Source organism: Montipora capricornis, chromosome 7 (genome assembly GCF_036669925.1).
Source record: "Montipora capricornis isolate CH-2021 chromosome 7, ASM3666992v2, whole genome shotgun sequence".
In the NCBI taxonomy this organism is placed as follows: domain Eukaryota; kingdom Metazoa; phylum Cnidaria; class Anthozoa; order Scleractinia; family Acroporidae; genus Montipora; species Montipora capricornis.
In genome coordinates this window covers 17,217,536-17,244,375 of record NC_090889.1, presented here as the reverse complement: position 1 = coordinate 17,244,375, position 26,840 = coordinate 17,217,536, and the positions used below count along the sequence as shown (strand labels likewise).

General features: G+C 38.1%; 2 protein-coding genes and 1 long non-coding RNA gene across 6 annotated transcripts in view; 1 reads left to right on the top strand and 2 right to left on the bottom strand.

The window, feature by feature from the left end:
* Positions 1-16,352, top strand: part of LOC138055244 (putative adenosylhomocysteinase 3) — a 33,312-nt gene extending 16,960 nt beyond the window's left edge. For all 3 annotated transcript variants that reach the window (XM_068901220.1, XM_068901221.1, XM_068901219.1), the window contains 16 exons: positions 682-769; positions 3,107-3,207; positions 4,449-4,520; positions 5,008-5,038; positions 5,633-5,834; positions 6,899-6,968; positions 7,130-7,176; positions 7,277-7,340; positions 7,986-8,074; positions 8,966-9,036; positions 10,303-10,397; positions 10,678-10,776; positions 11,123-11,191; positions 12,628-12,706; positions 13,230-13,350; positions 13,506-16,352. In XM_068901220.1, coding sequence (XP_068757321.1) covers positions 682-769; positions 3,107-3,207; positions 4,449-4,520; positions 5,008-5,038; positions 5,633-5,834; positions 6,899-6,968; positions 7,130-7,176; positions 7,277-7,340; positions 7,986-8,074; positions 8,966-9,036; positions 10,303-10,397; positions 10,678-10,776; positions 11,123-11,191; positions 12,628-12,706; positions 13,230-13,350; positions 13,506-13,512 — 1,305 coding nt within the window. In that variant the 3' untranslated portion in view covers positions 13,513-16,352. The remainder of the gene's footprint in view (positions 1-681; positions 770-3,106; positions 3,208-4,448; positions 4,521-5,007; positions 5,039-5,632; positions 5,835-6,898; positions 6,969-7,129; positions 7,177-7,276; positions 7,341-7,985; positions 8,075-8,965; positions 9,037-10,302; positions 10,398-10,677; positions 10,777-11,122; positions 11,192-12,627; positions 12,707-13,229; positions 13,351-13,505) is intronic.
* Positions 16,353-17,752: 1,400 nt separating this feature from the next.
* LOC138055243 (nuclear respiratory factor 1-like) lies at positions 17,753-21,104 on the bottom strand. 2 transcript variants are annotated; one of them, XM_068901217.1, is made up of 2 exons: positions 20,987-21,104; positions 17,753-20,569 (listed from the first exon to the last, which is right to left on the bottom strand). In XM_068901217.1, the coding sequence occupies exon 2, from the start codon at positions 20,512-20,514 to the stop codon at positions 19,045-19,047; it is 1,470 nt and encodes a 489-aa protein (XP_068757318.1). In that variant the 5' UTR covers positions 20,515-20,569; positions 20,987-21,104; the 3' UTR covers positions 17,753-19,044. The 2 variants fall into 2 exon arrangements, with proteins under 2 accessions (XP_068757318.1, XP_068757317.1); XM_068901216.1 differs by having other exon boundaries at positions 20,911-21,064.
* A 1,451-nt stretch (positions 21,105-22,555) lies between these two features.
* On the bottom strand, positions 22,556-25,084 carry LOC138055242 (uncharacterized). The gene is made up of 2 exons (XR_011133420.1): positions 24,931-25,084; positions 22,556-24,802 (listed from the first exon to the last, which is right to left on the bottom strand). It is a non-coding gene; the product is annotated as an uncharacterized lncRNA (long non-coding RNA).
* Positions 25,085-26,840: the final 1,756 nt, after the last annotated feature.

Below are 26,840 nucleotides of genomic sequence, written 5' to 3'. Positions count from 1 at the left end.
AACTAATAAACTCAAAATAGATCAAGACTTTAATTTTTGTCTTGCCGCACGTCAATCATAATGTCTACGTACGCCCACTTTGATGTGTTGGCTTTGTTAAAAGTGTCACGACACTACACCAGTTTACTGGAGGGTAGGTGCTGTAAATGTGGTAAGAGAGAAGGAGCGCTCTCCTCAGCGGCAAGGAGGTCACCATGGCAACCAGACACAGTCCACCGCCCACGGCAACTATCAACACATCACTAAGACCAGTGTGTGGAATGTATACTTACCCTAAAAACATGGGAGGGAGATACATGCAGGAAATATCGAGTGAGTAAACAACAAGGTGACTCAAGCCAAAGCACTTGGCAATGCCCTTGCAAACCTCCCTGGAGTCCCCCCCAAAGATCAAGAGAAACTGTTGCCTGCATTGGCTTGGTTTTAACCTTGCCTTAATAATGATATTTAGCGTCATAAAAAGTGTCAAAAATTCATCAAAAATGTTGGTTTTGTGGAAACGGTAGCGGGCTTCGCACTGTAAAACAAGTTTGACCATTTTGAGCAGGGGTTGCTACATGCAAAAGTTATGTGTGGGAGTCTATGACTTGATAATGGAAAGTGACGTTTTGTTGGTTTCTTCAGAAAGTGAAAAGTGTACAAACGTAAAGTGTAATGCATCCATTTTCCATCCATGTACAGAAAAACAGCAGTGGTGGATCCGATTTTTGTGTTAAGAATATTAAGCTGGCTGACTTTGGTCGCAGGGAAATTGAAATAGCTGAACAAGGCAAGCGGAACTTTGTAATGTTCTCTTTAGAGGCCGATTTTTTTATCCCCTCTAGTGGGAGTTATTAGCAAAATACACTGTAATTCCTAATTTGCCATCATTGTTCTGTACTGTGTATGAATTTGTGTTCATTTTGTTATGGGAAAGGAAGGAATTTGGGGGAAAAGGAGGCACGTTTCATCAGTGGCAATAAGCAACCCCCATTTACAAGTAATATTGTCTGGTGTTATAGAGGAAAATCAAGAAGTGCTACACTCAGGATTAAAAGGGTTAAAGAGGTTCATAGTTTTTGATTGTACCTGGATGTTGTTATAAGCCCATTCATTTCTGAAGTGGTCTCCATTGAAGTGTAAAATTGTCTTGCATTGGACAGAGTAAAATCTAGAAGTCTCTCACTCTCGGGATTGGATGGGTTACACACATAATTATTTCAACAGGCCAGATCCAATAGAAGGAGCGAGGTTTTAAATTTTTGGAACTGGTTCAGTTGAAGAGTCCAGGGTTCTAAACTAAGTACTGTATTCCACTTTTTGTGTCAGGTCTATGCCATGTTTGCTCTGTCTTTTAAAACGAAAGCTAATACAATGTATCCTCATTTGAAACACACCTAAAAGGTCTAGTGTCTAGACAATTAATATAAATTATAGCGTTAGTTAAAACTATGTCTGGTCTGCAAGGTCTGGGGACACATCTCTTTTACTGCGATTTTCATAATTCTATGTAATCTCGCCTTCCAAGTGCTTGTTTGAAACTGCGTTTTGGTTTAATTTCTGAACATACATGTTCCCTGGGAAGATTGACTCCTCCTCTGGAAAGAGAATTGGAGTTTACACCTGTACTATGTTACTTTAGTTCACAGCTTGAATATTGCTATGATAATATGATATCTTTCTAGAGGTTCTGCAATAAAAAGATTTGATTTGAAGTTTGATTGTATGAATGTTTCCTGTGGGAACCAAAGATGATGATAATTTGGTAGGTTATGTCCCACATCGATAATTGATTTCTATGGTGTCGCGTCAACCCTCTGCTTAGTGTCAAAAGCTCTATCGATGGAGGCCAAAACGCAGTTACCGGGTTGTCAGGGTTCTCCCTAGTTTTCAGCGCAACAGGTATGGCACCTTTTCAAACCTGTAAAGCAGTTGGTTAATGTTGGACGTTCTGCAAAGGATAAGCGACTTCTGTGCGTTGCAGGTGGTAATAAGTGCTCTTACAAGCGGCAAATTTTACTGGTTACCGCCTGATAAGGAGAACCCTGGGTTGTAATGGCCCTTGAAGATGAGGTTCCACAGAATTATGAAAATCGCAGTAAAGGAAGGCAACATGTATGATGTAGGCATTGTTTGCTCTTTGCTGCTTTATTTAATAAGGCAATGAAACAATTTTTTCCTTTTGGGCTTTGACTTTTAAATTTCGGTTAAAGATTGCTTTTGAAGAACAATATTGAAAAGAAAAATTAACGATGAAAAGTTAATGTTACAGTACATGATGTTTCAGTGACCTCAATGATGTTGTCCATGACCTATTTTTGTGTATAAATGTATAGAGCGGTTTTCAAATGAGTGTCATAAAACCAAAACCAAAGTAATTACTCGTAGCCGACACAAAGGGCAGGAAAATGAGCATGCACAAGCTACGATTGGTTTTGGTTTCACTTCTGATTGGTTGAAAAAGTGGCATGAGAACTTTGAACCAATCACTGAGTGAAGCAATGCAAAATCAAAGTAATTATCTAATTACTTTCGACACTCACTTGAAAACCACTCTATCTCAGTCAAATTAATTTCTTTAAAGTTAACAACAATGACATGAGGTCATCAAAACTTTGTGCAACATTTTTATCGTTAATTTTCCTTTTGAAAAGACTTCTGATGCAACCTGTGTGTGTAGTTAATTACAGCTTTCATGATGTACTATCTGCATGAAAAAAAATGAATTGTGTTATTTTTACCATGAAATGGTTAGTACTCAAACAAATTCTGTTATACATTCCAAATGCAATAATAATCATTAATTTGATTGGCAATATGCTGAAGCACCCTGGCTTTTAAGAGTATGTTTATGGACATGTGGGTACATGACATTGTAATTAACAAACTGTACATGTAAGAATGTAGAAGCCCTTGCTTTCCTCGCTTGATCTACAGTCATGTTAATTTAGACTGTGGTCTTTTTTTCACACATTTGGCAGTTATCTTTTTAACCAATAATTTTTCAATTCTAACCTTAACATCAGAGTGAGATCACCTTTGGTTACATTACTTTTACCATTGTTGCGTTCAAAAAAATAATTTAAATGTCTATGAATTAACTTGTCCATTTGTGATTTGTTCTTAGAAATGCCTGGTCTAATGCTTCTCAGAAAGCGGAATTGCACAGACAAGCCGTTAGAAGGAGCCAAAATTGTTGGTTGCACTCATGTTACTGCGCAGGCCGCAGTGAGTAACCCCAAACAAATGGGATTGTGTAAATGGCTATTGACATTGATCCACTAATAGTAATAATTATTAATAATAATGTGATTATTATTGCATCACATAGTCCTGAGAAACTGAAGGCTCTGAGATACTGTTACAGTGGTCTCTTCAATTCTCCAAAGTGAATAGTTCTCTGCTGATCACCACTGAATTAGGCAATCAGAGTGACAATGCACTATTAACTAATGGTAATAATCAAATTGGTAATTTTAAAAGTGTATTTACTTCCTGGTGAAAATGATATGAAGTGATCAAATCAAAAAAGAAAACAATTTTTGAGACTTGTTTATCAGTAGCTTTTAACCCTTTGATGCCAAGTGACCAGCATGTAAATTCTCCTCACAATTTCAATCAACTGTCAGTCAGACAGGTATTGAGAATGAACATCATTGTCATCTTTAAGAGGTGTGATCTTGATATAAGACTGCATTCCCATTACTACCCAATAAAGAAATCTATGGTGCTACATTTAGTTAGGAGAATAAATATTTCGATCTTGGGAATGGATAACAGGACAAAATAACTATTATGAAAGATTAGCAAAACTTGAACACAGTAATAACTGCTCGGTACTAAAACATGAACAGGTTACTTCTCAGCTTCTATTGAATGGAAGATAGTACATGCCACTGAACAGAACTACATGTACAGCTGTAATCAATATAACTATGCAGATTACATGACTGTTTAAAGGGGTTAGGTCACACAATTTTAGGCAATTTCAGCACTGATCAAATGGTCATAGAATTAACTAAAATATCAAAATAATTGTTGAAAACTATAGAAGAACTCTAACAAAACACAGGGAAGCCAAGAAGGGACATGGATGGACAAAACAGGAGAGGATTGAAATGGATTAAATTTGGGTAAATTTGGAAAACGTCGGCCTACCTTTTTTACAAATTTATATCAGTCTATATCAAAATGTCATTTACAAAGCTGGAAAATCATTCTCAGTTGTTATGTGGCCGTGATTTTGCAAATGAAAGACTCTTGCTCTGCCAATTTGACGTTTACAGCTCATACATTTAATTAACAAAATTAAACAAAATTACTGAAAATAGTGTGACCTAGCCACTTTAAGCAAGAACTAAAATGAGTTTTTATTTCCAATATGAACCCATGTTAATTTTCCTGCGTTATGATTTTTTTCCCCTTCTATTTTCATTTAATTTAGTATAATTGTCTCCATAATTTTATAGGTTTTAATAGAGACACTAACAGCCCTTGGGGCGCAAGTGCGATGGAGTGCTTGTAACATTTACTCAACACAGGTAAGCCGGTTACCGTACACTTTTTTTTTATTATAATATATATATATATTTTATATACACTTTATTAATTCTCAAAACACAACATACAGTGAAGGGCTACATTTAGATACAAACGTTTTACCTACAATAAATAGACTTTACAATTATAATCCGCAATTATACCTACATACAATTCATACCTACATACATACATACATACATACATACAAATCCTTAAATTATAATTATAAAATAATGACTTATACAGTACATACATTCAAAAAATTGTACATAAATTACGATTGACTTAAACTGGATGCTACAGTGTATGCTATTGTCCATTTTCTGTAAAACTCTCTCATTTTATTGCAATCAAGAATTGTTTCTGTTTTACATTTTTAGAGTCGTGTTGTGGTTTCTCGGATATGGCATTTATTAAAAGAAAGGTTGAGATTATTGTGGATAGGTATTAATAATATACGAGTTTACTTTTCCTTTTTTTTTATAGAATGAAGTTGCAGCGGCTTTGGCTGAAGCAGGTTGGTAAATTAAGAGATTAGAATTGAAATAGTTTGTAGTGGTTCTGTAAGATGGTATTTTTACCTATTTGTGCCTGGAGTGGCCACCATTGACAAAGTAGACCGAGTAAAATCTATACATACACACGTACTGTAAGTCTCAATCTCGGGATGTGGTTTAATTTGAACGTTTGAATTACAGTCAAGCTACATACATGTCACGCGTGGCTGGCCAGTATCCACAAAACTGAAATGTATTTCCGAGGTTTGATTAGAAGACTTCTGAAAGTTGCTACAAAAGATGCACAATACTTGAACAATAATTCATCAAATGCTTGAAATAGTTTTCACTTTTGAAATACTGTTTATTTTATAACAAAATGAAAGTTCATACATGTAGCTAAGTATTTCGATATATCAAGGAAATGTCTCCAGGAATCTGAATCAGAATCTCCTTAGCAAAGTTTAAAACCAGCACACAGATGTGAATACTCTGTTCAAATTTCAAAACTACTAGTCACGCATGACATAGTTTGACTGTAATTACATTAATTTGATTCAAGAAAGGAACATTATAAGCATTTCACACCAACTCATCTTTATTCTGGTTCTCAGGTTACCCCATCTTTGCTTGGAAGGGGGAGTCTGAGGAAGACTTCTGGTGGTGCATAGAACAGTGCATTACATCAGATAAGTGGCAGCCTAATATGGTGTTGGATGATGGAGGTGATGCCACTCACCTAATGTACAAGAAATTCAATGGAACCTTCAATACTCTGAAAGGTGTTGTGGAGGAAAGTGTGACTGGTGTGCACAGGTGGGAATCGTGAAATTTTGTTATTTCTAAAGAGAAGATTAATTTTGTTGCGGTATTAGTAGAGCAGTGTCCAGATTGTGTAGTGGTCATTGGTGATGAGAGTTTCCTGAATTTGGCACGACGTACTAATAATAATTTGTGTACATGGGTTGATTTCCTTGCTTCTCTAAGGGTTTGTACAGGTCATGGAAATCCAGACGGCTGGAAAGTCATGGATTTCCCATATTCTAAAATCCAGGCAGGCTTGCAAAATAAGGACAAGGCATGGAAAGTCCTGGAAAATATTTAAAATATCTATGCAAAACACTAAAATTATCTCAGTAACTGTGTCATTTGTTTGGAAATGGCACTTGAACCTGTCTATTTCATTATTATATTTTGTTGTTTTCAAGAGCACTTCATTTTATATTCTGGACCACAGCTCATGGATTTTGTCTTGTATGGTCCTTTAAAAGTCCTTGAAAACAATTTTGGGACACAAAAAGTATATGAATCTTGCTATGATTTTTATTCTCTGGGTACTCCGGTTTTCCCCTGTCTTATGAAAATCAATTTTCGATTTGTCTCCTGGATTAAGGGAAGATATCTTCCTGGCCATATAACCTTGAGATAAAGGGACTGTCATTACATGTATAATAATCTTCTTGAATTTTTGGCCAGAATTTGTTTCTAATCCATGTCAGTATTATAAAAAGGAGCTTGTATTAATTTTAAAAGGCATTGGACTTTGTAGGTTTTTGATATTCTCCTCCTATAAAATTAATATGTTCAGAAAGGATTCATTTGACAATTTACATGTAGGACTAGTACGTATATGGGTTGGGTGCGACAAGCTATTTTGGTCTGATATCAATAATATTTTGGGACTTACACGAAAGTGACCCCCAGAAGAATCTTCAAGTCTGCATGACTGATTTTTATGTGTGTGTTGGAATCTTCATAGCTCATTTAATAATCTGAATTTGAAAAACTCAAATTAACTGGGAAAAAACATAACTTAAACTGCAGCTCTCAAATTAAACTAGTGCAAGAGGTTATTATATAACTCTTTTTTGTCTTTATAGATTATACCAGCTTTCAAAGCAAGGCAAGTTAACGGTGGCAGCCATGAATGTCAATGACTCTGTAACCAAAGTAAGCTTCTTTTGAGTGATCAACCTAGTGGAATTAAGAGCACCTTGACAAAAATTTAGTCAGTACATTTTAGTAATGGTCAATTGCAAGTTTTTTTTTGCTGCTTGTTACATGAATTTGCACTAAATTTCATCTGTTTTTTTTTTTTTTTTCACTTACAGACTAAGTTTGATAACATGTATTGCTGTAGGGAATCAATCTTGGATAGGTAGTTAATTAACTTTCATTTTGTTTCGAATTTCATTGTGCACAGTCAGACTTGACTGTGTTGTAGTCAATTGAATATTTACCTCTTCTTTTCTTTGCAGTTTGAAGAGAACTACAGATGTAATGTTTGGAGGAAAACAGGTTCTTGTTTGTGGCTATGGTGAGGTATGTATTTTCAGACGCTTGCTCCCTCAGCCAGTCCTGAGGTGGTCTTCAGGGCTAGCTTACAGAATTTTTCAAGGGAATGTTAAAATGATTACAGTGCTGTGTACAATAATACCAAGGGATATAACATGGCTAACCCTATATTATCTTGTACACAGAAGTGTTAGCAGCTCCATTTCGTGTTCAAAATTAGCCAATCCTCACCCCAGGCACCTGATTGCCTGGTGTTTGAAAGCTAGTCTGAAAATAATTGGCCATTTCTGAGTTGCTGTTTGTTTCAGTTTCAAATTGAATCTTGGTGCTCACAGATTTGCATAAGAATTGGTTGTGCACCACGACTTGCCTTGAAACTGAGGCATGTAGCAACTTGGAAATGGGCTATTGGGCTCACAGTTTTATTGTCCTTAACATACAAACTAGAAAATCTAGGGTCTTTCTGCAGGTACCAGAAAATATTGTTTTTTGTTTACTTGGGATTAGTGTTTATTTTGGAGTTTTGTTTTCTGTCTTTTGTTTCTTTTGTTTTGTACGCTATCTCTGCTCCGGTACCTGCAGGATCTCAAAACCAACTTTTGACCACTTTCTGATGATAAAGGTTGTAGGTAGTTTATGTACAGTGCTCTGTTTTGCTTTTAATCTGGACAGGTAGGCAAGGGATGTTGTTCTGCTCTGAAAGGTCTTGGTGCCATTGTGTATGTTGCAGAAATTGATCCCATTTGTGCTCTGCAGGCATGGTAGGTATAAGTGTCCTTTTCAAATCATTGCAGTTGCATTTGAAGCATTAATTAGATTTTTTACACCATGTTTAATTAACCCTTTGACGTCCAGACCGGCCTAAACCGGCCAGACTTTTTACTCGTCAATGGGGAGCCCCTGGGAGTCAATGGGTTAAGCACTCACTGAAAAACTGTCTCCATTAAGCTTGACCTTTAGACATACATGTAGAAAAGGGATTCAGCAAATTTAACAGTCACAAATTTGCAAATTTTAGTTGCAAAATTGTCGGGCTGTATCATTGAGTTGCCAGCAGTTAAATAAAACAAAAGATGAGCCTGCAATGCTTGTTTGTAAAGGAACCCCCCGAAAATGGGGAACGTTTGAAGGAATGGCATTGTGCATGGAACATCGCAGCAACTGAAATTGCCCTTCCATTGCATCCCATATCTTCAGATTTAAGAAAAATTCATGGCGAGGAAAATGATGCTTTTCGTTTCCTTATTTATTTTAGAAAAAGTAGTAGCAAAGTGACAACTTTTATTTCAAAAGAGTGATATAGTGAATACTAGTTGCAAACTTATTTGAGTCTCAAGGGAAACTAAGAGTGAGAGGGTGAGAGAGATTAATTCTAAGTGAAATACATTGGTTCACTAAAGTGCTATTGTAACAGGAAAATTAATTCTTCCAGGTGGGAATTTTTGTAATTCAAACTTGGATTTTTGCCTACATTGTATATGGATTGCACTCCTCAATGACTGTGCAAGAGGTGGTCAGGACCAATGTCCTGGAAATCAGTTTTAGTTCGGGAACAACTTAATTAACTTTTGCCTAAATGGGTGGCGTACACACATAATTTTACACATAATGCATTTCTTAGTAATGAGTAACTGATAATTTTTTTGTTCTAGTATGGATGGTTTTCGAGTAGTCAAGATTGACTTGGTTGTGAAACAAATTGACATCTTAATCACCTGCACAGGTATGGGACAGATAACTTTCAGGAGGTTTCAGTCCTAGTTTTCCATTTCTGAATGAGAATACTGTCTTTGAATTTTTGTGGCCATATGAACATATGCTGTACATACAGAAAATGTTACTGGGACAACCTACTGTACCTTATACATATCTCCTTCAAAAGGAGAAAAACGAGATTCAACTCAAAAGTACCTGTTAGGTTGAGGTTCCGTCTTCCTTTCTTCAGCCAATACATTTAAGACATGTAGTCTGCAATCCTTAAGAAAGACATCTGACATCACCAGTGTATATCTCAGAGCCTAAAGAGCTTTACAACAGTGGTTTTTGGCCTGTACTCCGTGTTGAAACAACGTGACAAATGCATTTTCTCTACCTCCCCATTTATTTAGTCTTTTTGTTGTGCTTTTCTCCTGTCCACCATTCAACTGAGTATGATGTTGTCCCCTGCTTTTTACTGTTAAGGTTTGAGGTCCAATCAAATGTAAACCAAAGTTCTGTAAAAATTTAAAGAAGGAACAAGACTTTTTTTTCCAGTGATCACACACCTAAGTGATCAACTAATCCGATAGACCTTATTCACGATAGCCGCCATGTTGGATTTGCTATTATCATGCAAATTAGGTACACACTTCTGAGGGGGCAAACAACACAAGTTCGAGAGGTTATAACGAACATCTTAACCACACAGATGATTTGTTTCATGTTCATTGAATATTTATACCACTTAAGTAGTAAAACAGAATGCTTGCACAAGTTACTTCGATTTTTTTTAGTGAAAAATTAGCAGATAATGAAGTAGAAAGTCAAAATGTCGGAGGCAATCAAAAGATATAAAATTATTATAAAAGGTACTTAGTTCTAAATTCTAAAATGTACTTTTAGCAATGTTAATTCAATATTTGGACGTGCCTATTCTCTGCAATTTGCCTTTATTCCAATGTTTGCCCCCCAGCATAACACATGGCTAATTTGCATGACAGTTTGAAAACCAACATGGCTGCTATCGTGAATAAGGGCTATTAGAAAAATGTAAACAGAATAACTAAACAGCTGGTATAGTGTGAGTTCATGACAAACAACTCCATTTCTTGTTTCTTAACATTTACATCGCTGTTGCCCTTCAACCATTTTCCCTCCATTATGGAGCAAATGAGATTTTTTCTGGCCGTGGCCTTGATATTCTAATGCCCCGTCAAGATCTCGTTCTTGCATGCAACAAAGGTTATTCAAGGTTCATGCTGTAGTAACCAACCACCTTCTTATATAACAGGCAACAAACATGTTGTTACAAGAGAACATCTAGACAGAATGAAGAATGGATGCATTGTGTGTAACATGGGACACTCCAATACTGAAGTTGATGTGGTAAGATGAATTGGGTTGTCTCCTTGCCTGATCCGTATAGAGTGTTTTTGCTCTTGTGACCAGCAACTGGTCATATTTGCATACTAAAACAAAAGGAAGAATTTTTAAAAAAATAGAGTTCAACTCCCAAAAGAATATTTCACTCCGACCTCCAACATGGCCACTGCTTCTTTGTTAAAATTTTATACTCTTTCAACATGGCTGCCATGACGTCATGTGGAAACACTCAGTCTATACTCAGTCTGTACTTTTTTACTGAAGCTTGTTTGCTTTTTCCCAGGCTAGTTTGAGGACATCAGATCTGACGTGGGAGAAGGTCAGAACACAAGTAGATCATATTATCTGGCCAGATGGCAAGAGAATTGTGCTGTTAGCAGAGGTAATGTATGCATCAACTAAAGTATAAAATTAATGATGTAGTGTAGATCTCCTTTCATTAATGCAGGTCTCAGTGCCAATAGTGGCTGGTGCCAGTAACACTGACTATTTAAGCAGTCATGAGTGTAATTCTTACCAATTCATACTTACCAAAAGGAGGTATAGGCAGGAGCACAAAAATTATTAATTTGTCACAACTGACAATCAAGTTAATTATTAATACGTTTGGCTCAACAATGACCATTGGGGCCCCTGCACAACATTTGGGGTGCCCCCCACAACATCCCTAAATTTCATATAGTCACATTTAAACTGATTGTGTCTCTTTGTTTTGTTTTTGCTTTCAGGGTCGTCTTGTCAATCTGAGTTGCTCTAGTGTTCCTTCATTTGTAGTTTCCATTACGTCCACAACACAGGTAAAGTGTCTGTACATCTGTACTTGTAAAAAATGTTTGAAATAATCAGCGGCAAAGAATGAATTTTAGTGTTGGTTCACTTGACATTAAGGTTATGGAGCACCATACAAAAATACAAAAAATACATACGTAATTGACCGCTCCCCATAGGGGCTTTTCAGGGCCATTGAAACAATCAACGAAACAACAGAACACAACAACAACAACTGTTAAGAATACCAACTGGCCGGAGGCAAACCAGTCGGCTATTCACAACTACAGCAAGGAAGTTGAACCAGGGACGACCAAGAACAAATACAGCCGGGATCACCGGATCTCAAGGCAAGTGCCCTAGCCGCTGAGCCACGCCTGCCTCTATCTCCTGTCATGCAGTCTAGACGTGCTTTGTTAACTCTGCAGTTCACATGTACATGTGTAAAAACTCAGGGAGAATGATAATTATATCAAATAAAATATTTTACCACAATTGCTTGCAACCTGATTGGCTAATCAGCCTTAGTTGATAAGAGTCTAGACGATGTTGCTTGCGTCATTTTTGGAATAAACCAACCAGAATGCAAGAAAGTTATAGACAACGCATGATCTTGGTCACGCTCTGAAATTAACATTTTATTTGGCGTTGAACATTGTGGTAAAAAACAAATCAAATGTGGCTGTGCTTTGCGAGTCCACATCAGTTTGACCACTGTGATGTTGAATATCATTGTCAATAAGAGTACAGACGTTGGTGAACCACATTAATTTTGATTTGTTATTTAGCAGGATGAGTTATCAGTATTAAAGTAAGATCATTTTTATATCAATTTTGTGGTGTTGAAAAAGAAAAAAAAATTGGTGCACTAATGTGATCCTCGTGTAATAACTGAATCAAGGCGGCGAAAGACGAGATACCTTTGCAAGTTTTGGTCAATGTTTCGAGTTTTTCACCTTGCGTGATCAACTTGACCCGCAACAAAAACATTTTTGGGGGTTGAAGAAATACAGGGCGCTGATTAGTTGATTTGCTAGTACACAAGCACAGTTGTTGCGTGACAAGTTGTGATCTTGATGAAAAACGAGCAACAAAGCCAAAATTTGTTGTTCAGAGTAGACCCATGCTCTACTTTGCGCAAAAACTTTCTTCAACCCGCAACAAATCTTTTTGTTGCGCGACAAGTTGATCATGCAAGGTGAATAACGGGAGACATCGACCCAAACTTGCAACGAAACAATGTTGCGTGCCAAGTTTAGGGTTTTTTGTATCTCGTATTTCGCCGCCTTTAGTGTTACCGTGAAGGCTTTTAATCTTCATGCTATGACACACTAAAATTGAATGTTGCTGCTGACAACACAAAGACAAAACTGTAGCCACAGTTCAAAGTGATTTATTCGGCTGGAAAGACCAACACTTGTATCTTTCTAGATATATAATATCACGCATACTTTAATTTTGATAGGCAATAGCATTAATTGAACTTTACAAGGCTCCACCTGGTAGATACAAGCATGATGTCTATCTTTTGCCAAAAAAGATGGGTGAGTACGCACAACAACAACAACAACAACAACAACAACAGATCAGGATTTGTACGGGTCCTGGTAATCATGGAAAGTCCTGGAATTTTACTGTGCCATAAATTTCAGTCCTGGAAATCTGTTTAAGTCAAGTAATAATAACAACATTTTTCTTAAACAGCTGCTGGGTCATTCTTTTTTAGATCAGAACTGTTATTTTGTACGGATTTAAGCTTGTTGACCAAACAATTTTTTTGGAGTCCTTGTAAATGTAAAAGGGAAAGGAAAAATGAAAGAATCCTGTCGCTCACAAGCCAAGGCTCATGCAACTGGAACTGATATCCTGGTTTCCGTAGCATAAAAGTGAATAAGAATTATTGTAATTCCAATACTAACATCCATCTCGGGATTCTTCATGACTTTAAGTTAACTTTGGTTATTTTTTTTTACTCGGTTCCCAAAATATTGTAAAAGCAAGATTTTTTTTTACTCTCTTCGGTCTTTGAATGTGATAAGAATTTTCTGTACTTTGTCTTCTTTTCAGATGAATATGTGGCAATGTTGCACTTGCCTACATTTGATGGCCACTTGACTGAGCTTACAGAGGAGCAAGCAAAGTATCTTGGCGTTAACAAGAATGGCCCATTTAAGCCCAATTATTACAGGTTTGTTTTCTGGCGTTTTGGATCAAAGGCCAACTTGACATTTAAAGTGTTTATGTTTAGGCCAGCTTTTCACTCAGCGCATTCAACAACAACATTTTCACAGCATTGCTCAGGTGACGTCTGAACTCAGTGGAGATCTCACTTTTCTTTTTCAGATACTAGTGGCAATGGACTGGAATCCACAGAAGCCACAGCGAATGCTTGTAAATTCTGGAACATTTTAAAATCACTATTTATGAAAAAAGTGTAGTTTTTTGCAACTTTTATTGGCCATCACAAGAATCTCCTTCGCACCATCTTTAGCTAGTGGTGTCATATAATTTTATGACGTATGGTAAAATGATTAGAATTATTAAAATAATGGCTTTTCTTTTAAATGAAGCTTATTGGTGTATAGTTTTCCCGTTTCTATCTTCAACTGCAAGTTGGATAAACTGGTGCAGCAGTACTCCCTGACTTGTTTTCTCATTGCTGTAATAGAATGGTAGAGTCCTGTCTGAGTAGTTTAAGTTAGACTCCACCAAAAAAGTGGAGGCAATATTTGTTTGCACTGTGTCTTTTGTTGTCCTTTACTTACATTGTATCAAAAAAAAGGAGCAACCAGGATCACTTTTGAGACTTTGCAAAAAATCTGGTTAGTCAAATTGAGCACCTTGGGGTGATTTGTGTACATGAACTCTGCAACATGGTGGCCAAGTTCATTGATTTAACAATACCTAGGCTGGTCCTACGTAGAGTCATTTTGTCCACACTTTAACCCATTCCGGCCAGTGGTCAACGAGTTAATGAGGGAGAAGATGGCTAAAATTGGTATGGGATCGATTGAGGTTTCACAAGTTTGGTTCTGAGGTATACAGCAGTGGTAGAGTTTGTTTTTGTTCTCGATAGTGTAATCTGGCTAATGAAGAAAACCCAGATCCCTCTGTCACTAGCAAAATAATTGCAGACTGCCAAATGGAATGATGTCCCAGTTAAAATGTTTTATTGCATCAACTACATGTATGATAATCTCAGTGTTGCATCCCACATGACTGCAAATCTTTTGTATTGAGAGCAGAGAGGGTGTTGAGTTTTTGAAAAAAAAATTATTTGTTACCATTAGTTGAAATCCACTTCCAATCTTCAGGTTACACCATGGTTATGTTTTAAGTTTCATTACTGCAGTTACCAGTCACCGGTGCCCCTCAATGGCTTTTTTTTTTCATTTTTTGAAACTAAATTTGGTTGGACGTCAATCACTTGTTTCCATGACAATAGTCCTGTTCATTTGGTGGCAGTCAAATTTGTCATGGAAACATTTGATTGACATCCGCCCAAATTTAGTTTCGAAAAATGAAAAAAAAGCCGTTGAGGGGCACCTGTGACTGATAACCACAAGGGTGTCAAACTAAGAAAGAGAACCATCTTGAAAGAGTGAATGTTGTAAGGCTTTGGCCACTAATTGTAGTCAGGCAGTTTGCACAAGGATAAAAGAATAATTTACAGGTTGCCATTTTTGCATTCAGTTTATTCAGCAGTTTAGTGCAGAATTGCAGGAGGCCATTTGCAAGGCAGACCTCAAGTCTCATGGTTTTGCCTTGAGACTCACAGTTTTTAGGGCAATCTCATGGTCTTACGATGAGGCACAAAAATCTCATGGTTAACAGATTCAGAGTCCGATGGAATACACTTTCCTTGAATATTATTTTTCATTTCTGCCTTGTAAAATTAATTTTCTGGCACCAATTCTGTAGAGATCCGTAGGTCTAAAGAATATTTGTCATATTTGATTGACTGGTTGACAAGACAGGGACCTCACAACAGAAGACAAATGCCAAATAAAGTTATCTTTACTGGTTTGTCGCATCTAGATATGTTTCGTCCAGTTTGTCAAAATGGCGGAAAACTATGATAAACAGAAACAAAACTTTTTAATGAACTGCCTCCCTGTTTCAAAGGAAATTCCTTTGGACTTATGAATCTCCTGCTGGAAAATATTGGCACATAACAAAATATAACCATAATTTTTGAAGGTTTAGCAATAATAATTGACTGTAATGGATAATGGAATACTGTGGAAGGAATAATAATATTTATTATTTAGAACAAGGCACATGCTTGACTTACGAAAAAGCAGCAAGAGATCAATCCTAGTTAATTATTGACAATTTATTTCATTTCTGGTCCTTGGTGACAACAAAAAGTACAAAATCAAATGATAGAAATGATAATGTATTTTACAGTTATTTTTGTCCAATGATTTTTTTTGGTATGAAATTGTTATTACTATAAAGATTTCCTTCTTTAATATTTCCAAGGGAGTTTTCCTTGGGTTTTCAGTGTGGACAAAAGACCATGTTCACTTCTCGGGCAATCTCTTTGTTTCCCTCAAATAGATGTGATCCAGTCTATCTTGCAAATGGTACCTTTTACTTTGCTGTATCCAATCCTACTAAATTCTTGTGGTTTTACGGCTGAAGTCTAAGGAACTTTTTTCCTCGTTAAATTTTTCCTGTAATACTATGTCTAATGTGTTGTTTGGCCATCTTAGCATGAAACGAGTACCGGTGACTTGTTGCTCTAAATAATAATTTTTGTCAACTCCTAATAGCATTATTTGTTTTACGTAGTTGGAGGGGCTCTGTTATGGTAGGTTTAGTGTTTTTTAAATGAAAACTGGGTAAAATGCACACAGACAGCATTCCTGTCAACCCATTGAAATAATCACTCAAAGTTGCCCATGAAAATAATAAGTTAATGCAATGCGAGAACCCAGACTACCCAATAAAAGGAAGACTAGCCCTTTATTCTGGGAGCTGTTTTTTCAATAGCCTGGTGTAATGATCTTGTTTCAGTAACTATTAATATGACCATGTACTTTATTAATCAACACTTTTAAAGTAGCTTTCCAAAATGACAATATTGTGCGGGTAGTGTCCAATGTTTTAATGAAGTTGTAATTTAATAAAAATGGAAACAGCTGCTACCACAAAATGAAATAAAGAAATTTGACTTTTTTTCAATGCTGTCAAGTTTACTTTTCACAACTGGAAGTTGCATGAGCCTCTCAACTGATGTAACAAATTCATATTTGGGCCCTTGAAATCTTCAAATCTTCAGGCTTTAAAGGGTTCCATTATCATGGCTGTCAGTCTTTGTGGTAACATGTACAGAGAGCTTAAGCATGCATGTTTTTGAGATGCAAATGGTCACCGGAAGCGAGCTGTTTTCCCTTTTAACTTGTCTTCACACAACCGAATTTACATTTTAGAGATGATTAGTATAAAAATTTGGGAAACACCACTGCCCTTGAATGCAAATGTTCTTTTCCGGTTGTTATCCACGTCTCAAAATTGCACGTGCTTAAGCTCCCTAACAACAGGCCAACAGGTGGCAACCATCACTGTGATTGAGTCAAATCGATTCACTTTGTTTCTGTTTTTGACAGTCCAGCTCTTGCTGCAAACACCCTGTAAGTGGCAGCAGTGAAAGGAGAAATCTTTGGTCAAAAGTGTAACAGTCAGGATATTATTATTAATAGTGCAATAAATTTTTGGAGTTTTTGCATGATGTTAAGACTTAGCAAGGCCTTTCACATTATTCAAAACACGCAAAGTTTGTAAGCCAAGTCTGTCATGCGTGCAGAAAACATTGATGTTAATACCAGCCAAGTAAAGGGTTTGTGCAGAATATGGTGGGACTCAATGTCCATTACATTGAAGTTAACATAAACTTATGCCCATGTCAGCTGCACACGACTGAGTTCAAAAGGGAACAACAATTTTCTTTACACTTTGTTGCTTGACAGTTAAAGAAGTCAATGGAAGTGGTCATCAAAATTAATGAAGCAACTTAGCAGTAGCAAAGAAGCCTAAAAAATCCAGGCTTGATCAAAAGGATAAGCCTAAAGAATGAGCTGGTCTTGGGGCCAGCAGAAAATTTCCTTGGTACTGGAGCCCACTGCTGTATGCCCAGATATCAATATTACTGTAAACACCATTGTTTCTGTTGGTGTTTTCTTGCTATATGCTTGACCAATTGACTCCTGGGACTTAACCCATTGACGAGTATTTAAATCGTCTGGCGTTAGACAGAGTAAAATCTGTTGGATGTTGAAGGGTTGACCCTTTAACATCCAAACTGGCCTAAACCAGAGTATTTTACTCTGTCTAACGCCAGATGATTTTACTCGTCAATGGGTTAAATCACTGTAAAAATCCCTCAGAAAGACTTAACAACAACTTCAATGATGCTTTTGCAACAATCATTTGTAAGAAGTATGATTTTCAGTGTTAACCCTTTCATCCGTGAAGATGGCCCCATTGACAAGTAAAATCATCTGGCGTTAGACAGTAAAATCTACAATTATCACTCTTTAAAGGGAGAGGGTGAACAGGCTTCTCAAAAGAACAGATGACACCACTTTGTCATAGAGCATAATTTAATGTTAAGTTCACCACATCCCAATGGATAACTATGCAAACTCCCCTCCCCACCCCCACAGATTCCGATTGACAATTATTATATAATCCAAAAACAAGGACTTCTTGAAACTGTGGAAGAAGATAATGTTAATATTCTTGGAACCACAATACATACTATAACTAACAATCATAAATCAACAGCTTGCTTTTTAGGCGATTGTTGTAAAACACTAAACCTACATTTCTCATAAAACCTTTAAATATTTAAATAAGTCACTCAAAAATGATTCTTTAAACAAGAAATGTGGCCATATGTCACCACCTTTTGTTTGAAACTTATGAGTTATTTTAATGACACCTGGATCAATTCATACTCAAGTTCAATTATTCTTCTCACATGTTCAGTGGTTCCAAATGTGTTGGCATGTTAAGGCCAACTGTGCATGTCTGTACATCTTACAATCGCTAATTTTTGGGATGGGAAAAAGACATTTCAGCGAGCTCATGGTTTGCCAATCCTTCAAGAAAATGAAATGAAACAGCTGCATGCATGAACATAATATTGTAGCCTGATTGGTTCGTCAAATGACAGCCCAGTTTCACTTTTGCAAAAACAAGTTGGAAGTAGTACGCATTAGCTTTTATCATCATTAATTCTGACCACTGGAGGTGTTGGAAACCTCTTGAGCATTCCCACTTAATTGAAAAGCCATGGTAAAGTGGCATCTAACTTCTTACATTCTGTTCTACCTTATGTTTCTTAAAGTTAAAAATATCACCAGGAGGGATAAGACTGGACAATGGATCCAGTACGATTCAAGCAGAACATAAAAATAAATGGATGAGGAAGTATGTGCTGTCTATTTTGCCTCCAATAACATTACTTACATAAAATCCTGCAAAGCTTATTTCAGAACTAACTGGCTGACAATTGACTGCAATTTAACAGAGAGATGCGAGGAAGGACTAAATTAAATTAGTGGATATCATAAAGCTGTGCACAAGAGAGGGTTAACTTAAATTGTCTGTACTCCATGGGATTCTTCTCAAAGTCTTCTCTGCATGTGGTGGACACTACAGATTCTTCCTTTAGAGGGTAAATGTACAGAACTCACAGAATAAAATATACTTTGCAAATCATTAATTTACATCATTCCAGTGAAATGCAGGATATTATGATTACCATTGATGAGTGAATCTCTAAGGATGATTATCAAAATGCAGATGAACAAATCAATAAGTTGTTTTAGCTGTACTCAAATGACAGTCAAGACAACAGCATCTCATTGGATTAGTTCATAGGATCTTGAGCATTTTCAAGAGTAACTACCTCTACTGCTTGGGTAGCGACTGGAACACCTTCACACGTGTCTACCATGTGGGTGTGGTCATCATGACCACCCACTGCAGAAGTGGTTACAGTTTGAATAATTGAATGTGGTGCCATAGCTACTTGAGGAACAGATGCAGACATGTATTGTGAATGGGTGCTTGCAGGTAGGTGATGTGTTTGAATCTGCATTAATGATGCCGCAGCTTGGACTGGAATAGTCACCATGTTGGAGGTAGTCAAGTTATCCTGGACATTTGCCAATGCTGCGGCGGCAGCAGCTGCATGTTCTGGTAAGACAATTTGACCTCCGTCAGCTAAGGTGGCTTCAGCAAGAGTGGCGACAGCTGCCTGAGCAATGGCTTCAGTATGTGACAAATCGCTTTGATCGATGGTGACAGTATCACCTGCTTGTCCTGGCTGTGTCAGGGTCACTTCCACTTGAGTTGCGGCGGCAACTTCTGCCAATGTTGCTACAGCTTGAGTTGCTTCTGTTTGCGAGGTTGCTGCATCTGATAGCGTACTGACTGCACCTGATGCATCAACTTGAATGAGGGAAACAGTTCCATCGGCATTTGAAATTGTATGGACCATTTGATGAGGTTGTTGCACATATTGGTGTTGGTGGCTCTCTCCCTCCGAGAATGCAGGAAGCAGATCTTCTCGCCCATGGTATTTGTAGCAGTTTTTCACAATCTGCCGCAAGGCATTTGTCCATGAAATCCTTGCTTTCTCATCCTCACTGCGGCAATCACTACGTACATTCTGCCAGGGCAGATCTGACGGCCACCAAGCTGGTCTAGTTGAATCTTTGCCCCATCCTGGTTTTCCGCGGCCAGTGGAATACCTCAACATCATCGGGATAAATGCACGTAGCTGAGCTTGGGTCATTTTGTCTACCGGTGTTGGGATGCCATCTATAACCAATGGGGGTAAGGTGTAGATGTCTGGATTTTCTGGGGGTGGTGGAGGGGCATGTTCGGTTAAGGCATGCTCCAGGTCTTGAAGTACAAGTTGCTTGAGATTTCTGACGACATTTTCAAGAGGTACAGCTCCAAACACCTTGAAAAGGGGATTGGGTTTACCAGGGCAGACACACAACACAACAGCTTGTTGCCCAACTCTTGTTGTATATTCATCAATGGTGGCTCTTAATTTTCGGAGTAGTCGCGTTTGTTGTCGTTTGCGAATCGACGGGTTGGTTTCGAAGGAATGCGGCCGTTTTCTCTTCTTTCCAGTAGCGATAGCAGCCGCGGCTGCAACCCCAACCGGCCCCGCTGCTGCTAGCTGCGCCGTTACTTCATCACTGACAGTGGAATTTAACAGGTCGGAGCCATCGAAGGTTGTTGATTCTGGTGAAGACGGCTCATCGTCCGACATCTGACTCATCGATTGACTCATCGAATGAGACATTTGAATTGTCTGTGACATGCTTTGAGATAATTGGGATAACCCAACCTGGTGAAGGCTTACTTGCGCCAGATTGCTGGAAATACAAGGAGAAACAAATCGTTAAGAGTAAGCGCAAGGCAGCGACAAAACAATAATCACACCAGCACTTTTATGCCCCTTCATTCAATTTTCAGCCGACGTATGAATATGAAATGTGTTTCAAAACATTCGCCTTCAACTAACATTTTCACTTCTAAAACAGCGAAGAATATCGAGAGAAAAGTCCTTACGAAATATACATCACTGTCGTCGATTTCATTCCCTCGGGAACTTGATCACAGTTAAGTAAGAAGTGTTTTCCTTTCAAAATATTACTTTCTTTTCGTCTTTTAAAATCTTTCATTTGCTAGATTAACATCGGTCTAGCATACTTACACAGACGAACGCCAAACAATGCTCCATTACCGCTCAAACAAGACCAAACCGCTAGCTAAACTACACTCTAAGATACCTGGTTTGACGGTAGGATCAAAATAACTCGGGGAAGGTTCTGAATCTGCGCAAAGAAGCTGCTCGTCCGACTTGCGCGGAAAGGAGAACGCGATGGCGGCTGCTCAATAGAACAAACGGGCGAGATGCTGCCACGCATGTGCTAAGTAGCTATGGGGTGGTCCATCTCGTCATGACATCGCAGGGCTAGCGTTGATATAACGCATGTCGTAATTGGCTGCTCCTTTTTAACAGCTTTTGTTATTGGCTTTTAATCTTGTCACCACCTGGCTGCCCTCATTTTCATTTCTTAGCTCACTGAACTTTGAAAAGACTGAAATAATCGTACTACGTTAACACGCTCCATTGGTCACATCAAAAGCATTCTTTTGATTTGCCATGCCATTATTTTGTGAGTAGTGTTGGTGACACCTGTTCTTAACCTAATGTTTTGAAATTTCTTTCATGAAAGTGACATATACCAGTTTATTTCAGGTGAAACTAATGTGTGATCCATTTACAAGAATGCAACTGTTTTTATCCAAAACATTGGCCACTGTTTGTGAAGCACATCTTTGTACTGAGTGACTTCCCACTGTATGTTTAATTTCCTTTTTTATATATCCTGTTTACCATTCTCATTTATTTTTTATTGTTGCATTCTAAGAGAAATGACTCATTACATAATCATATTTAGCCCTAGGGGAAATGGGGTCATGGACCAGATAGACCCATCCCTCCCTCCCAAAAAACACAACCCCTCCCCCTTCAAAAATTACCACCTATCCACATGCATAAGATAGATTAATCATATTATTATTATTTCTTGGTCTTATGAAAACTTCAAAGTTAACCAGATACAAAATTGTTGAAAGAGGCTTATTCACAAGGGCTTAATCAAAGAACTGATCAAACTATGACACACACTGAGGAATGAAATATATAAACTTCTAGACTTTTAATCACTTTTTTTTTTATGGAGGGTGAAACTACATGTTTCAGATTGCAGGTTATAGTTGCAGGTCACTGTTTCACCAAAGCTGAAACAACCCAAAACTTTACTAATGCTAACATTAGGCCTAAAAAACAATGTTAGCCTAAGGTTAGCATTTTTGTAAAGGTTTGGGATGTTTCAGTTATCAGGGTTCATGCTGGATTTTGTCTGTAAAATTCCAGGAGTATTCAAGGAGTTTTCAAGAAGTCTTTATAATAAGATATCTATGCCATACATAGTGCTTCAGTGTTTTCTTTGCTGAAAAAGCCTACCTTGATATTCCTTACCACATGCTGCGGGTGAAGTGCACACATGGGCATAATTTTAATTTTTGGTTTAATATTAAAACCATGTTTCCCTGGTATTCAATTTTGGGCTCAAATTTTGAAAAATTATGTCTCTTTAACTTGGCTTAGCTTAACAATTTTCACCCAAGCAAAAATTCAAGGAGTTTTCAAGCAGTTTTCCACAAAATCCTTTTTCTCAAGGGCTTTTCAAGTGCCCATGAAGTCCAAAATTAAATTTCAGGGCTTTTCAAGGACTTCAAGGATCAGCACGAACCCTGGTTATAGTACCACAATGACCTGCAACCCTAACCTGGACTTTTGATCCTCCGATTTTTTATTCAAATATACTATCACTTTTCTTTTACACAGGATGCAATAGTTTGCACACAAACTCACAAATGTAGCAAGTTTCGACCATGTCTCCTTAGTAAGAGATTCACACAGTGGTCTATACGGCAATTTGGTTAAAATAAAAATACATATATAATACTGTCTCTGAACTCAATTCACAGGTCACAAACTACTGCCCCTGAAAGGGGGGGGGGGGGGGCCCACCCTTATATGGGCTATATAAGTATGTGCGGCCCTAAAGGGTATAATTTTTTAGCCGTTTTGATCTGAAATAGGGTATTGATTTTGGCCATTTTGGTCTGAAATTGGGTATGGTTTGTTTACTCAAGTCTTGAATTGGGCATGTTTTTTTAGAAGAAGTTCCTTCTTACTCATTAGGCAATAAGACTATCAACAAAGCCTCTCTGAAATTTTTACGCCAACCATGTAACAGCTGAGATAGGTCTGAAATACGGTACTGTATCAAATTTTTGGTCAGAACTGAAATAGGGTAGGGTAAATCGCAGACTGGTCTAGGGTTTCAGGAAGTGGGCCACACACACCCACCAATTTTTCTGGGAGTATTCCCCCCCCCCCCCCCCCTTCCGGCTACTGCCCTTACTGCCCTCTCGACTGACCACCAGTGCTTTGGATAAAAAATACAAAATAATTGAGAAAAGTAGCAAGCAGAGGTGAAGAGGTCTGACTCAAGATTTACAATTTGAAATACTGGTAATAACAACAATAATTAAAGTTGATTCTTAATTAACAATAATTTATTATAAATAGTACTATATCCTCACTGCATACTCATTACCTCATTGCATAAGTTTAAGTTATGGGAAGAGTCCGTGACTGATGAGGCAGTAGGCATGCAATGAGGATATGGGCAGATAGGAGCTTGGTCAACCGCCCCCACGGGAGGTCGGTGGGTCACAAAAGACGACTGTCTTTGTGGAGTACAGGACGAAAAGACCACGTTAAAGCGGAGAGACCAAATTTAAACTCCAAATGGCACAAAGCATTACTGGCGCTATAGCACGGGTGAAAACGGGGGAATGCGACGGAATAACAGCATGTTTTGCAATGAGCTAATTAATTATGCAGTGAGGATAGTAACTTGATTGAAGTCTCAGGTTATATGGCTGAGACTGTTCATGAAAAAAACAGCCAGTGAAGAAAAATGTGAGCAAGAAGAGTAACATAAATGATGGCAATTTCATGGAATGGGGAAGAATAGTTGGGCAGAGGGTAATAATCATCATCGTCTTTGTTGTCGCTGTCAAAGTTGTTATTTTTATCAAAATTATCGTCATCATCATCTATTCACACGGTCAGTAGAAAAATCTCCTTTTGCAAATTGTTGATCAGGCTCCAGTTGTTGAAAGGGTGGCTAGCACTATCCTCTGGATAAATCACTATCCACTGGATAAGTCAATTGGTTTTTCTGGCCTCAGTTGTTCAAAGGGTGGATAATGCTACCCACCGGAGAAATCACTATCCAGCAGATAAACACTAGCAAAATCAATTGAGTTATCCAATGGATAGTGACTTATCCAGTGGATAGCGCTTCTATCCACCCTTCGAACAACTGAGGCCTGGTGTAGTGCTTTATCCGGTGGGTAGCGTTATCCACCTTTCGTTGAACAACCGAGGCCAGAAGTTTTTGATGAGGGCAGCACACTGAGGCAGTGTGCTTTGCTTCACGTCCTTTTGAGTTCGACACACTATCTATACAAAACAGCCGCTTATCTATTGCAAAATCATTCGTCCATCGTGTTTAATGAATCCCTGTGAGAATAGCGTACAGTTGATCGGTTGATCTCGTCCACTTCTTTGCATACTTATAATTGGCAACGCACTCCAACTGGAATGGTCACGAAATGCACATTTGCATGGTGTCAGACATTGGACACCTTGATTCCATCAAGTATCATTTCTTCTTTTTTCCTTTTCCCTTTTTCTTTTTCTTTCCCTTCGCACCAGATTCCCATCCAAAGCCTCTAAACTGCAAAAACTGCGAAGCGTTATGAGCGATATAATAACCATTTGACATTGCCTCGGGACTCAGCAAATCGACATCTCTCTTTGTCTTTGTGGGTGACGGTGAGCGCGATTTCTTCCCAGTTTTCTTGCCTCCTTTTCTGGAAGGACTTCGACTGCTTCCCCGGCTTCTACTTCTGCTGCTCTGTGATTTTCTAACTTTACCAGATTTGTATCCTCCCGGCTTAAAAATCAAATGTGCGATTTGTTAGAAACAAGGTTGATATTAGTAAACAAAGCAACAGGGCTCTATTGTTCGGCAATCAACAACGGCCTTTACGTTCGTACAAGGTGACCACTTTCTTAACTTACCATGATCAATTTTGGAAGCAAATACAAATCCTTCAAATCCCCAATCCCATGAAGCAGTTTACCTCAGCTTAATTTGGCGGCATGACTTGGATTGCTTTGCTTGCTGTTCGTTTCAAAGGCATGCAAATAAAGAGCACGTCATTCTTCTACTCAATGTTGCCATACCAACCAAATTTACACTCGCGTGGCAAGTCGCGTGGATATGACCTTTAAAGTGCTACTGTGACGAGATTTGCATCTTCCCTATCTAAGCCATTTTGGCACATAAACACGTAGTCTGTGCGAGAAGAAGAATGCTGTTTACCATTTTCAAATATCTCTTTTTGTTCTGGAGATATTCAAGTTTTTTAAATATGCAAATTAGCCAAGTGATGACGTCATAAACCCAACCAAATTTGGATCAAGTATGATGGGAGAAAGATATCTCAGCCAATTTGTATCAGAAATACTTGGTTCTTTGCACTAAGATTCTAGGAGATGTGTTCCACAATATGAGCATACCATTTTTGTTACCATGGCAACATACTGGGTTCCAGACCTCCCTGATATTAAAAGCTTTGCAGACCACCTTTGGCGTTTTGTTTTGATATTTGCAAATGGTGCCTCATCTGCATGATCCTGCCAGCATATAAAGATGTTAGGTCGAGTTTGTGGCCTTGGTAAATGTATTTCTACCCTGAGATCACCAAAATGTTGAAATCAGTTGGAGGGGACTGGAAAAGAGTGAGTTGTCATGGGAACAAATTCCTTTACAGTCGTAGGTGTGTTGCCCTCAGAACTATTAGCTCACCAAGTTTCAGTGGTCTCTGTTGCAAATTGACCGAGATAGCTCTATTTATATTCTTGATGTTCTATTGGGTTGGGTGAATGACGTCATCAGCCTTCTCATTTGCATATTTAACACATTTTTCAAACTTAAATATCTCCGGAACCAATGCAGATATTTCCAAACGGTAAACAGCGTTTTTAATGTTTCATGGTACTCTATGTGATAAACCAAAAAACTCAAGGGATAAAAATTTGATCACAGTAGCACTTGAACGAAAATGAATTTCCGTCGGTTTTCCATAACATACCTTCAGAAATTATATAATTCCCCTGGTTGCGCGTCTCAGGAGAGGAATAACTCTGCCACGGAAAACTGGAAAGCTTACTTGATCTTACTAGCTTCTTACACTGACTCCTTGGGATTGAACCAAAAAAAGATACTCCGTGGGTTAGCAAGATAACGTTCTTTTGTACCTTGGAAAAATATTCCTCCACTTCCCAATTGAACTAACTCTTCCAAAATATCCGAAACATTCGCTGAAACGACACAAGTGGAACGGTCGTTTCCGGCTCCGGAAAATTTAGCAGGTCCCGGCTCTACAAGTTTGTGTCGTTTGCTGGATTCAAGATTCCCTTTTCAGGTCTATGTCCGGCTAAAAAAAAATCAGATTCCAACATGCAAGAGCCACTGCATCAAAGACCCGCGGGGGTATTTTAAAGGGGGTAGGTAACTGCGACGAAAACGTCACTTCAAAAAACCAAACATCATAGCGACTTCTGAAATTCCCGAGTCGTCACTCTTCCCTAAATAAAGGAAGAGTGACGACTCGGGAATTTGAGAAGTCGCTTAAATCGCATTCAATCAGGCAAAAAAACATACAAAAAGCAAGAAATTCACCATGACAATAAAGTACGGCTTTTTTATTGAGAACTTTTGCGGGTAAATATCTTTTTCAGTCTGTTATCGAGATTCCCATACAAATCCTTATAATTGTTTACCTTCCGACTCTGGGCCGCCTGTGGGAAGATCGGGCCCGAAATCCAACAAAGGAGGGTGAAATGTAAGACAAAATTATTTCTAAAATTTGGTTTTATCAACGGAGTTGATAATGTAAGTTGGTCTTTTGTCCTTTTGTTTTTTC